Source organism: Taudactylus pleione, unplaced genomic scaffold (genome assembly GCF_031769625.1).
Source record: "Taudactylus pleione unplaced genomic scaffold, aTauple2 ptg000353l, whole genome shotgun sequence".
NCBI lineage: Eukaryota > Metazoa > Chordata > Amphibia > Anura > Myobatrachidae > Taudactylus > Taudactylus pleione.
The window spans coordinates 964,205-977,785 of NW_028284754.1; the positions used below are offsets into that span (position 1 = coordinate 964,205).

Below are 13,581 nucleotides of genomic sequence, written 5' to 3' on the forward strand. Positions count from 1 at the left end.
CAGGCAAATCCTCCCCACTGTGGAACCCACACCCGGCAGCTGGAGAGGGAATGGAGCAGCCACCGGGCAAATACAAAGTAGAAGCCAGCTGTCCATATTCTTCTTTCCCCCCTCCGCACGCCTATCTAGAGGCAACCTGGCAATGGTCCACCAGCAGCTGCTCAAGCCACTGGATATGGGTCCTGCTGGGCAGTAATCACGGTGCTGTCTCCCCCAATAACGTACCCACCCATGTTTATATACAGCTGAGAACAATGGTAGCAACCACAGAGTCTAGAAAGCACAAATAAATTTCACTCAAAACAGTTATGAATAGAAATCAATCAATTATTTAATAAAAAAAGACATACAATAATGAATAAAAGGCATATATCATTATAATAGCAGCTGTACAATGCAAAATCATAATAAATTATCAACGTATCAACAATTAGTGTCAATAATGAATTAAGAATGTCCTGGAGTCTGAAACACTGCAATATAAGGGAAGGATGTAAAGTTCCTTATTAATAGGGGCTTCCAAGTGGGAAACATTGTAAGAGTACATATGCTCAATGTGCAGCAATTGCAAGACACATTCAAATAGTCATTGTATCAGCATGGGTATTACCTGCAGCTCAGGTGTAAGTGTGCCATAAGGGGCAGAGTGAGAGTCCAGTAGGCGGTGATGGCAGACCGCATGTATGGATGGCTGGCTTCTGTTCTTGACCTGGCCAGCGGGGAACATGCATTGATAGATGACAAGCCGCTCTGGTGTTTCTGTGCAGTTAGAGAGATCCGGAGGTCACAAGGTAAAGCCCGCAGATGAATAGTGTGATTTGGATAGGCTGTAGGTGAGGCCGTGCAGGAAATCCTGAAGAGGAGGGCGATTAGCTCCATCCAAATTCTCACCAGAGAAGGTAGCCGTGTGCAGTTGATTTTCACAGGATAGTTAGCTGGAGGTAAGCACCTACACGTTTTGACATCCACCTGACATATATTTCAAGGTGAATAATCTTTCCTCCCCTCTTGGGAGTTTAAATAGTCTCAGCAATAGAATCATTAGGAACAGCTTGTGATACTTAATAACTGTTTTGAGTGAACCAGAATGTTTCAATTTGAGAGAGTATTGATTAGAGACAATGTATTATGGGCCTGATTCAGAGCCGGATGCTCGTTAGGAGCGCTCGCTCTGAATCAGTACGTTTTTTTTTTTTTGGAGCGGGCTCCATTCCGCTCATTAAGCTGTGGATGACTACCCACAGCTTTTGCGGGTGGCCAGGTGATGGTCGCGACCATCTGGGCTTGTGATGAGACCCTTGTGGTAGGGTCTCGTCCGTTGCAGGCCCCAGAGAGCTTCCTGCTAAAAGTATCGTGGGAAATGTGTACTGAATAAAGGCTAACTGAATTAGTACAGGTACATTGAGATCAAGTAGTGGAGAAATTAACTGGTAATATCAGAAAATAGTATTCAATTTGATCTGTTCATTTAGTTGGTCAGGGAATAAGCTATTCATAAAGAAAATCCAAAATATTTCCTGTTTACATAGTGTCCTAAATCTATCGCCTCTTCTGGTAGTAGGGGGTATAGATTCTAATCCTATAACTCATAAAGAGCTGACATCCCCCCCATGATTTTCTGAAAAATGTCGGGATACACTGTGCAATAGATTTTTCTTAAGAATATTTCTCCTATGTTCTAGGAACCTTTCACGTAAGCTTCTTATAGTTCTCATCACGTATCTTGTGTCACTGCAGCTGCAGAGCAGCAGGTACACCACCTACTTGGAGTTGCAGTTAATAAATTGTTTTATGGTATAAATTTTGTCTGAACTAATGGTGTTTATAGTTTTGGTCTTATTGCATACATATTGGCAAGTAATGCATTTGTTCATACAACACTTGTAAAAGCCTGGGGGTTTTTTGGGAGCCAGTCAGAACCAGATATCATATTTTTTTTTTAATTGGTTAAAGGGAGCTTGGTGCTAATATATTTTTAAGTGATCTATTTTTTCTACAGATAACTGTTGGTTTCATTGGTAGTATATTTTTTAAGCACTGAGTCATATTGTAGCATCGGATAGTTCTTCTCTATATTTCTTTTAATCGTTCCTGAAGAATTATTATATGTAGAAATAAACACAAAGTTTCTTTCTATTTTATGTTCCTTATATTTTCTCAATTTAGATTTAAGGAGTTCCCTTCTGTCCATTACTGCGACTTCATTATATATATTTTTTAATAGATCTGAAGGGAAACCTCTCCCTCTGAAACTCTCAAAGAGGTTTTTTATTTTGTTCTGAAAATGTATCTAAGTGGGAGCAATTGCGTCTTAAATGCATAAGTTGGCCCTTTGGTATGTTTGTTATCCAAGGGTGATGGTGGCAGCTGTTAAAATGTAAATAATTATTTGAATTCACCTCTTTGCAATAAGTAACAGTCTTAATTTGATTATTACTTATTTCTAAGGTCAGGTCGAGAAAGTTAGCCAGATTCCTACTATATGTGTAAGTGAAGGACAGATTGAAGCCATTGTTTTTGAGGGTAGAAACAAAACATTGTGCACTAGTAAGATCCCCATCCCAAATAATAAAATAAAATAAAAAGATCATCTATGTAATGGCTATAGAAGACCAGGTTCTCCCCGAACTCGCTCCCCCACACACTCAAAGTGTCCCATGTAGAGGTTCGCATAACTCAGGGTGAACCTGGTCCCCATGGCCATCCCAAGCACCTGTAAATAAATAGTGTCCGAAAAAATAAAATAATTGTGTATAAGAATGAAACAAATAGCTTGTAATAGATATTGTTGATGTTGGATGGATAGGGTACCATCTTCTAAAAGACAATTTGTTATCGCATCAATCCCCAACTCATGGGCAATATTGGTGTATAGCACTTTCACATCAAGTGTGAGAAAGGCATAACTTTTGTTCCAAATAATTCCTTGTAAAACATTTAGGAAATGTGTTGTGTCTTTTAGATGGGACCTTAGCTGTGTAAGGGCATTTAATGTTATCACTTTTCTTTCCCATTATCTTATAATTCAATAATGTTGATCTTTCAAGGCTTTTTGCTCTGCCTACGGCGCCATTAATTAAATCTAGTGGATATCCTTTCCCAAGAAATCTTGTGACATTAACTTTGGATTGATCTTGAAAACATTTCTAAGGTAGAACAATTTCGTCTCAATCTCACTAGTTGGGAAAATGGGATATTTCTCTTCCACTGACCAAAATGACAACTTTTATATTCTAAATAATTATTGCTGTCAACAGTTTGGGTTGAGGTATTTATCTCTTTACCATCTCCTTGACAATTCCTCACACACATCGCTAGATCTAAACAAGCTATTTTCTCAGGTTGAAACTCAGAGGTGAAACCCAAATTAAATTAATTCACATTTAAATAATGTACAAACTCAAAGTATTCCGATTCTGATCCACACCAGACAATTAACAAAACTTCTATATAATGTTTAAAAAGGAGTAATTTATCTAAGAATGGATTATTAACATACTTATATTTTTTCTCCCATTCACCAAGAAAGAGATTCGCCACACTAGGAGCACAAATCGTCCCCATTGCAACTCCGCATGTCTGCTCATAAAATCACCTAAAAAGGTTAAATAGTTACGTTGTAGTACAAAACGGATTGCATTAATCATAAACTCAATTTTCTGGGGATACATGTCAGGATCGCTCTCTAATACTATTTTAACACACTCCAAACACTTCTCATGTGGGATTGAAGTATAGAGCGATTGGACATCAATTGTGCCCCATTTGTATTCATCATTCCACCTAAAGTCGTGTAGCATCTGTAGTAAATGCGTGGAATCCTTTATATATGAATCTAATAAAGGAACATATTTTTTCAAATACACATCAATATATTTTGATATTCTTGAGGTTAACGAATTCACACCAGAAACTATCGGGTGACCAGGAGGTGATATCTGGTCCTTATGTACAGTATCTTTGGCAGATGATAAATTGTAGCAATTCTGGGAGTTTCATTGTATAGATATTTATATTCATCATGTGTGAGTACCTTATTCATTAACCCTTATCTAGTAGCCTCTTCAACTCCATTAAATATTCTATAGTTGGATCATAAGATAGTTTACAACATAGGATTTAGTATCGGATAACAATCTATTCATCTCCTGTACATATTTCTCTCTAGTCATGATAACAAGGCCTCCCCCCTTGTCCGCCTGTTTAATTACCAATTCTTTATTATCAACTAACATTTTTAATCATTGTATTTCCCCTTTTGTAAGGTTATCTCTGATCCTAGGGGTATTGGTAGTTTTCTCTAAATCTTTTTTAACTCATTTAGAAAAAAGATCCATGCAAGAACCACGTGATTCAATAGGGTAAAATGTACTTTGTTTTTTTAGGCCATTAGTTCCCCAATGGTTTACTTCCCAAATCTTTACCAGAGTCAAACATTTATTCTGATTCCGTATAAAATGTCTTTTCAGTGTCATTTTACGTATGTATACTGCAAGTTTAAATCCATATATGTTTGGAATTTGATAATTCCCGTGGTTGGTGTAAAGCTAAGCTCTCTTTGTAATAAACCACTGGTGGTAATTGAAAGCGTTACCTTAGATAGGTTAAAATACCTATTTTATTTAAATCCTCTGGGTCGTTTGATTGATCACCCCATTTTTGAGGGATTTTGTCCCCCTCTTTTACCTCTGTCTCTGAACCTTTTCCTTGTTCCTTCTACAGTTTGATTTGTTGAAAGTTTGTTGCGGCCATGAACAAACATTTTCTGGCCTCTGTATAAAAAACTTGAATATCTATTGGAACGTATCAGGGAAAAATCCCTTCTACCCCTAACAGGCTCTATCCATGATTTCTTTATAGAAACTGTCTGCCATCTATAAGGGGAGTTAACCATTCTTGTTAATTGGTTCCAATTATTGATGGGTAATATTTGTTTGAAATCCTCCCGTATGGGATTATTTCTAACATTAATCTGTTGCTGCCATTTAAAATCATGAGCACTCTTTTTAAGCTGTTTTCGAATTGTGTGCTAATTCCGCACTTGACCTTTGTCATAATCCTCTTTATCCCTTTTAAACTTACTACTTTTGGTGTCAACAATTTCCTTTTCAACTGTACTAATCTTGTTTTCAATATTTTCTGAAAATTGTTTAAACTCATCCATATTGGCAGAATGTAATCATTTTTATTCAACCTCAATACTATCCTTTTCTATATCCTTTCATTTTTTTTTCATTTTCATACACAATGAGCCACATTAAATCTAAGGCACCCTCATCCAAAATCCTGTACCATTCTTTTAAAAATGTATCATTTGGTTGACCAAAAGTGGGATTCTTATTTATCATCAAACCTCTTGGTATCCTGCTACATTTAATATAATCTTCCAGACCTACTATATCCCACCAGACTCTTGTTTCTTTTATCAACAGGCTCTCTGTTTTTATAAAGAGGTCTTGTGTGGAGCATTCACTATTTAAAACGTGTTTCAATTACTGCATCATCATAGAAAACTTTCAAACACTCCTCTGATCGTTTAGATCTTAAACCAGCAAATCTGGACATGATGGACCTCTTTATAAAAACAGAGAGGTTGTTGATAAAAGAAAAAAGAGTCTGGTGGGATATAGTTTAACACAAATCTCATGTCCTCACATTCCTCCCTCACTTTTTAGGCCTTGTTCCCAGGGGTGATCAGGAAACACTACTGACTGGGAGAGGTGGTGATGGGTCTTCCTGGGTTGCGTAGAACTGGTCCTGGTTCCTGCTGATGGGACAAGCCATCCATGTTTCTGGGATCTCTACCCAGTGACAGGTCAGGGGTTGTGGCCATTGATCCCACCGAGACCCCTGGTGATGGCCTGAGAGTGTCCATGGGTGCTGTCACCAAAGACTGTGCTTGGCTCTGGGTGATAGCTCAACACAATAACTAGCCAATCCACTGCCCAGATAAGTTACCAGAAAAACAAGTCCCACCTCCACTTCCCCTGAGTCAAGGCCCCAATCCAAGTGTACCCAGGCCATGGGTATAATAGTTATCTGCTCTTCTGCCATGGAGATTTTAATTTTCTGTTTCTCCAACAGTTGACAGGGAGGGCCTAATTCCTGTTGGACCAGGGTGATGGAGGCCCTGGAGTCTGTCAACTCTTGCAGTTCCTGCCCATTGACTTTAACAGTCTGTAGGTTGGCCTTCATGTTATCTGAGGTAGCTTTCCCAATAGCTGCTACCACCTCCATTTGGTATGCTACTTCCTCTGCCTCTGGTGCATCAGGAATGCAGTTCCCCTCCCCACACCAAATGTCATTTCCTGGCACAATGCTACCCTGGGTAAAGCTGGTTGGGCACCCAGAAATGGTCCTCTTCCCCACAGACAGTCTCATTGCACATGCCCTACCTGGCAACAGTTGTAGCACTGCCAAGGCTCGGAATGTGCTGGGCCCCGTGGTCTTGCATTGGCCATTTGCAGAGCTGGGGTGTGTAGTGGGGCCAGGCTCTGGGTTGCCAGGGAGAGATTTTGGAATTGTTGGGGGCGTTGGGGGGCTGACTTTTCCTCTGGGTTGGCTCTTCTCCACCGGGGACTGTTAGCTGTGAACTCATCAGCTAGGTGTGCTGCTTTCTCAGGAGTGTTGGGGTTCCGATCCACCACCCACACTCTTATTTCCAGGGGCATCTTGTTAAGCAACTGTTCCAGAATAATAACATTTTTAACATCCACTACCGTAAGTGCCCGCTTTCCGGCCAGCCACCTGTCACAGTTCCATTGCAACAGGTTATTAAACTCTGTAAAAGATGAATCCCCTTTCCATGACATCGACTGGAACTTGGTATGGCATGACTCAGCAGTCATTGCGTATCTGGCAAGCAGCACCCCACAGACCTCCTCATATGCCAGTGTCTGTTCTGGACTCAAAACATGGCACGCATCCAGCACCCATAAACTCAGACTGGGTAACAAATATTGAGCCCACTCTGCTGCCTCAATCCTATGCATAGTCATCACTGATCCAAACATATGCAAATGTCTATGTCAATATCTAAGCTGGCCTCATCAAAAGGTGGTATGTCCTGATATCGCAGCCTGGCTGTCTGCCTTACCAATGCTGGTGGGGCATGTTTGTATTTCTGTGCTCCCAAGGCAGCCCCAGTACTGCTGTACCTCATCCTAATGCTGCCAGCAACTCCTGCAACTGATCTGCCTCTCCAATGATAGGCATTGCACATGAAGCAGTTGTCCCACTGGATCCCTGACACTCAGTTGGCTCCGGTACATCATCCTTATTGTCCTCCTCCTTTGGATGATCTTGGTCCCACTGGGCTAGTTTTGCCATTAATATTTCTGTGGTGTCCTGTGCATAAAACTCAATCTGTTTTGTTCGGCAGAGATCCTGCAGTTGGCCTTTCATGAGGTATCGGTAGCATAGTGGTTCTGATTCCAATCCCTGCTGTATTTTATGACTTTATGCTTGAAGGCTGGTGTCTGAATGTTCCCACTGTTGTTGTCACCAAATGTGAAGATACAGGGTTCTCTCAATTACCCAGACACTGAGCAGATGAAACCAAAGTGATAGTTTATTTTGTACGGCACACCAAAATAGGGAATATGCAATGGCAAGAGGTAAACACAGCAAACAGGCAATATGCAAGTAGCAGTCCAGACATAGGCAGTCCAAATAGAGTATAAAGGGCCTGATTCAGAGCCGGATGCTCTGACAAGAGTGCTCACTCTGAATCAGGGCCATCCTAGCTCAAATTTGAGCGGCCTCCTTGCCACTCGCATAGCTGTGGGTGACCACCAACAGCTTATGCGAGCGGCCAAAAAGATGGTCGCGATGGTCAAGACCATTATGACCATTGGGCTTGCGAGGAGATCCTTGCGGTAGGGACTCACCTGCAGCAAGCCCGGAGTGCTTTTGGCTCTATCAGAGCCCAAAACACTCCCACTGACATCACTAGTGATGTCAGTGGGGTCGGACGCAGACAATAGGCATTCTCATGGGAATGCCTCCTTCTGGGCAGCCATGCCCCCGGCATGCCCACCAAAGTGGGCGTGCTGTCACGCACCTTCAACAGCATGCCCCCTTTTGTGCGAGACCTCTAATGACGGCTACCCCATCATTATTTGGGTCTCGAGCATGAGCACGACGGAGCCACCTCCATCGTGTGCATGCGCATTTGGGCAACATCGACCCACTTGCAAGCGTACAGTGCTCCTACAGTGCTCTGAAGGAGACCCAAAGTTCCAGGACAAGTCCAGCAAATAGCCAACAACACACAGTTTCACACAGTAGAAACTATCACAGTTCACACAGAAGTGATAACGTATACGTCGACACAAGCATTTACGGGATACCATACAGTCGAACCTACCACAGTTCACACAGCAATGATAGAGTTCAAGTCCACACCAGAGAATGAAGATCTCTCCACAGGAGTTTCCAGATGCATAAATCGACCCAATCTTTTCCAGGATACCACACAGTCGAAACTACTACCATTCACACAACATTGATAGCCTATACAACCACACAGGACTGGTCATGCATTCCACTAAGCACCTTGGAAGTGTGACTAACAAGTGGGGCTGCCTTTGGTGACTTCTTTTAAAAACTTCCAAGTTCCCACAGTTCTTGTGACCACCCAGGGGAGTTGCACCATTTCCTGATTGGTTTGAGTCCCTTATACAGTAACTTCCTCTTACCTCCCCAAGATATTACTTCTCTGACAAACACTCACTGGGCTGGCTCTGTACAGTCAGCCAGACTCCAATGAGGGACAAAGGCAGGCAAATGGAAGGCGGTGTAAGTCCTGAGTGTTCCTTGCAGAGGTGGAAATTAACCCATGATGTCTTTTGCTCTGTGAGGTGTTACATTGCTCTACTGGTTATGAATAAAACTGGCATATAGACAAGGGCTAAACATCAAGGGCTAAAAAGCATTGCACATTACATTTTTAACACACATCTCATGTCCTCACAAATGGCGACTTTGGAATACAAAATTATAGATCAAGAACCTGAATCGATTTGAAGGGGTAACAGAGCACATAAATTTCTACATTTAGAATCATGTTAGATTTTCGGCTTAGACACTGTCAAACCCAGGGGGTTAAATGATTCTCTATGATTAATATATTTTATTTAATCAAAGTTACTTGAGATATTATATAGAAATTTTAGATTATAGTTGTTGTTACATTCTATGATATTCAGATGTACTTGGTAATAGGAGATCTCATGTTGGCTGCCCAGTCTTTTCATATACAATAATCTTTTAAATTAAAATATTTTCACATAAGGATTTTTTATATATAAATCTAATATTTTATGTTGCATACATATTTGAGAGATATATTATGGATTGATATTTTATCATTAAGTATCATATGTACTTATTTGCAAATACTTATTTGCACAATACCTGAGCAGTTTATTTTTCTCACATTATCATGTGACATGATTGTACACGTCTTAAACAGTTTTTAGTCACTCTATTAATGTTGTTTATGTTTTTAGTGGTTTTTAAGTATTAGCAGTAACACTGCCTTGTTTATTATGTTTCCATAGAAGAGCTGGAGTCAACCACGACGTCACTTCCGACAACTGTTTCCACGATTGGTAAGTGAACCTATTTAATGTTTGACTGTATTCATGATTGTTTACTGTCCTGAAGAAGGGAAGCACATCCCTGAAAAGTTAATTTATGCAGTAAAGTTTCACTGTTATTTACATGATGTGACAAGTCCCTGAGTGCCGCCTTCTTTTTGTGGATATATATATATATATATATATATATAGATAATAGAACAGGATCAGAGCACCAAAAATTGCCACACAGTAAAGATATTGACATAAAAATACAAAGTGCAAGTGCTAATGGTACATATATACCAAATGACCTATTCAGAAAGAACTGAGTTGTATAGATAAATATAAGAATATAGAAACAATGCAATTTATTAGTAAAATAAGGAGGGGTACACACATAAATATCATGCAGACAATATAAAAACAAATAACAAAATCAGACAGTGAGCCTGCACCTCACTGATACACTCCTCTTAAAAATAAGATAAGACATTTATGATTTTATAACACTCATTTGTGTTTGCTCTTATACTCTTATCCATGCTTTTATTATTTTATTGTCTGATTTTGGTATTTGTTTTTATTTTGTCTACATGATATTCATGTGTGTACGCCTTCTTATTTTACTAATAAATTGCATTGTTTCTATATTCTTAAATTTATCTATACAACTCAGTTCTTTCTGAATAGGTCATTTGGTATATATGTACCATTAGAACTTGCACTTTGTACTTTTATGTCAATATATTTACTGTGTGGAACTTTTTGGAGCTCTGATCCAGTTCTATTATCTATATTATTTCTCACTAGGGACTTACCACCCTGTAGTTTCTATTGGATTGAGCTGACACCCCATATAATCTCGGGAGTGCCCCTTTTCTGTCCTGCATTTGTTTCTTAATATTCACACACACTTTTTGGTACCATTTTCTACTTGTTCTCCCTGGTAAGGTATTCACTAATTTAAGTTTTTATAGTAAACTACAATTTCTGGCGCTCTAAGAATCCGCTAGTTACACATATATATATATACATACACAGTGTATATATATATATATATATATATATATTATAAATATATACATATATCTATTAGAGATGTGCGCCGACCCATGTGTTTTTGTTTCATATCTGGATCTACCCTGGTTTTGGATTTGGATTGGTTTTGCCAAAACCTTACCTTCGTGTTTTGTTTTTCGGTTTTGGTTTGGGTCTTGATTTTTTCTTAAAATATCATAAAAACAGCTAAAATCACATAAAATGTGTCTGTTTTTGTTCCTACAGTATTATTAACCTCAATAAAATAAAATTCCATTCAGTGTGATTTGTGTATGTTTATGAATGGCTAGTGTGTTACAATAGTGTTAATATTTTTTTTAAAAATGACATGAGGTCCCCCCCATAATACTATCCAGCCCCAGAATTGCCAGCCAGTTCTGGTTCTTTAAATTACAGGGAAAAATGTATAGGGTTACACTGTAATTTACGAACCAGCACCAGGCAGCAGGGAGAGACCTGGTTTTAAATATAGGGAGAAAAATATTTGCATGAGGTTTCCCCATATTTAAAACCAGCTCCGGACCCATTCTAGCAGGGAACTGATGCCACAGCCAGAGGTGCCCTTTCACCGGGCCCCCAGCCACAGCATCAGCCCTGACCGCTAGTCAGCCTAGGCCAGGGATTCCTGGGGAGTTGGGGACCGCCCAGTAAAGGGGTCCCCCTCTACAGGGTACCCCTGGCCTAGGCTTATAGCCCGGAGCTATTCCCGCCACCCCTAGGCAGTGGGTGGTGGGTTGATAGTGTTAGTGGTGGGTGGCAGGTTAGCACCGAAATGGCCATTGGGCTGTATTGACACAATGTCCTGCTGTATTGTCCTGCTGTATTGACTCCAGACTGTGGCAGTTTGCAAGTATCCCTTTTTCTTGCTACTATACTTGGCACATTGCACTTTTTGATTTGTGACTGAAACATTGAATCACTGAAGTGGAGTCGACATTGTGATAACATGCATTGTTCATAAATAAATTTTTTGGCTTTATATTTTTGGAGTGCTGGTTTTCTCTGGCATCATCATTTTGGTACAGTTCATGTATTCATTTATTACAACCGAGCACCCTCTATTCATCTTATTTGCGAGTGTTCAATATTTGCCCACATTTTTTTATATACACACATATATATATATATATATATATATATATATATAATAACAGGTATAACGACCGGCACTCAAGGATACTAAACAAATGCTGAGACTGAATGCAGTATGTTAATCAACGTTTCGGAGTAACCTCCTTTATCAAGACTGAACAAAAAAGCAATACAAACATGACAAATATAACTTACCACCAGCGTGACATGTAGTGGTTCATCCCGCCCTCCGGACGAGTCTCGATGACGTCACCCATATCCCAGAGAGATGAACGGCATGGTGTTACACAGGTCCAGCATTAGAGCAGCACTGGATGGAAACAATATTGATCAACCTGTGCCTCGACATTTCAAATAAATCCAACTTAATCTTTCTACGATTAGATATAAAATGATCGACCATGTACCACCGGATCTTAGGGGTGGTAATCGTGATCGGTCTCTATTGCAAAAAGAAGCCCAATGGATATACAAACTTCAAACTGTATATCCTAAGGGTCTTAATGAAATTCTGTCACTCATGTTTTTTGGAAATATATGCTTTGTGAATGCATTGAACGATGCACCCTTGACTTTCAGGAACTGTCTCTATTTTTTAGGAGACAGGTGAACAACGATTCGGATTCTTGATTTATTCTTGATGTATTATATGATGTATGTTATTATCTTTCTTATGTGCCAAGGTGGTGATAGTGGGGATAGTGATTTTCTTTCATATTACTTATCCTTGCCTGCTATGAGTCACACATATATGGTGACTTGTGATACTTTATTATATATATCATGGTGCACTAGATATTGGTTTAATGGCTAGTAGTTCGACCAGGTCTTCTTATATGATGCTGATGCCATTGGACACCGCTATACAGCGGTCTTTTGATTTTTTTTATGCATTATTTAGCCCTAATGACTTCATTCTGGATGATTTGTTTGTGGTTGTCATGGTGATGGTGCTTCACTATGTCTGTTGTGGATCACTCTGCCCTGATGAGTTCCCGTTCGTCTCTCTGGGATATGGGTGACGTCATCGGGACTCGTCCAGAGGGCGGGATGAACCACTACATGTCACGCTTGTGGTAAGTTATATATGTCATGTTTGTATTGCTTTTTTATTCAGTCTTGATAAAGGAGGTTACTCCGAAATGTTGATTAACATACTGCATTCAGTCTCAGCATTTGTTTAGTCTCCTTGAGTGCCAGTCATTGTACCTGTTATTATAAATACCGATTTGGACACGGCACCGAAGCCAGTTGCAGTTTCTACTATAGAGTGCCGGATGTTCCTTGTTCTTATACATTGTCTGGGAATTTGTTTTCAGTCATTTGGTCAAGGCACCTAAACGTTTGGACAACATTGTGGATGCACCAGTTTATCAGACTATTACTTAGTGTGTCGTGGTTACATTGCACAATGCTCATTTTATTATGTCCAGAGAAGAAGAAGTTACTGGCTTTAGTCATATGCATTTGCCTAGTGGAGAACAACTTTGTCTGATGGATACGGAGGCTGAAGGAATTCTCTATGTTATTAAACTCACAGACACCATGGGGGAAGATTCCATTGAGCAATTGTTTGCACAAATTGTTACATTGAAAAAACTTGAAGTGTATTATCTCCTGCATGGAGTGTCCTTGTCTGATTATTACAAGGAAAAGAAGATTCCAAGAGGTTTCCGTATAAGGAATATTCCGACTATTGGTCGATACAACCCTGACTTTTGTCCACGTTGGGCCGCAGTGTTGAACAAGTGTTTGTTCGATTTAATTCTCTTGGTTATACAAGAGTCTAGAATGGAACTAGCAATGGTTAAAGAAAAAATTACCTAATTTGAATCTATTCATTTGG

General features: G+C 39.8%; 1 protein-coding gene across 1 annotated transcript in view; it reads left to right on the forward strand.

Moving 5' to 3' along the window:
* LOC148508605 (uncharacterized) overlaps positions 1-13,581 on the forward strand; it is a 653,608-nt gene that overhangs the window by 175,952 nt on the left and 464,075 nt on the right. Inside the window, exon 7 of the mRNA XM_088444305.1 lies at positions 9,564-9,614. Within this exon, the coding sequence (XP_088300431.1) occupies positions 9,564-9,614 (51 nt within the window). The remainder of the gene's footprint in view (positions 1-9,563; positions 9,615-13,581) is intronic.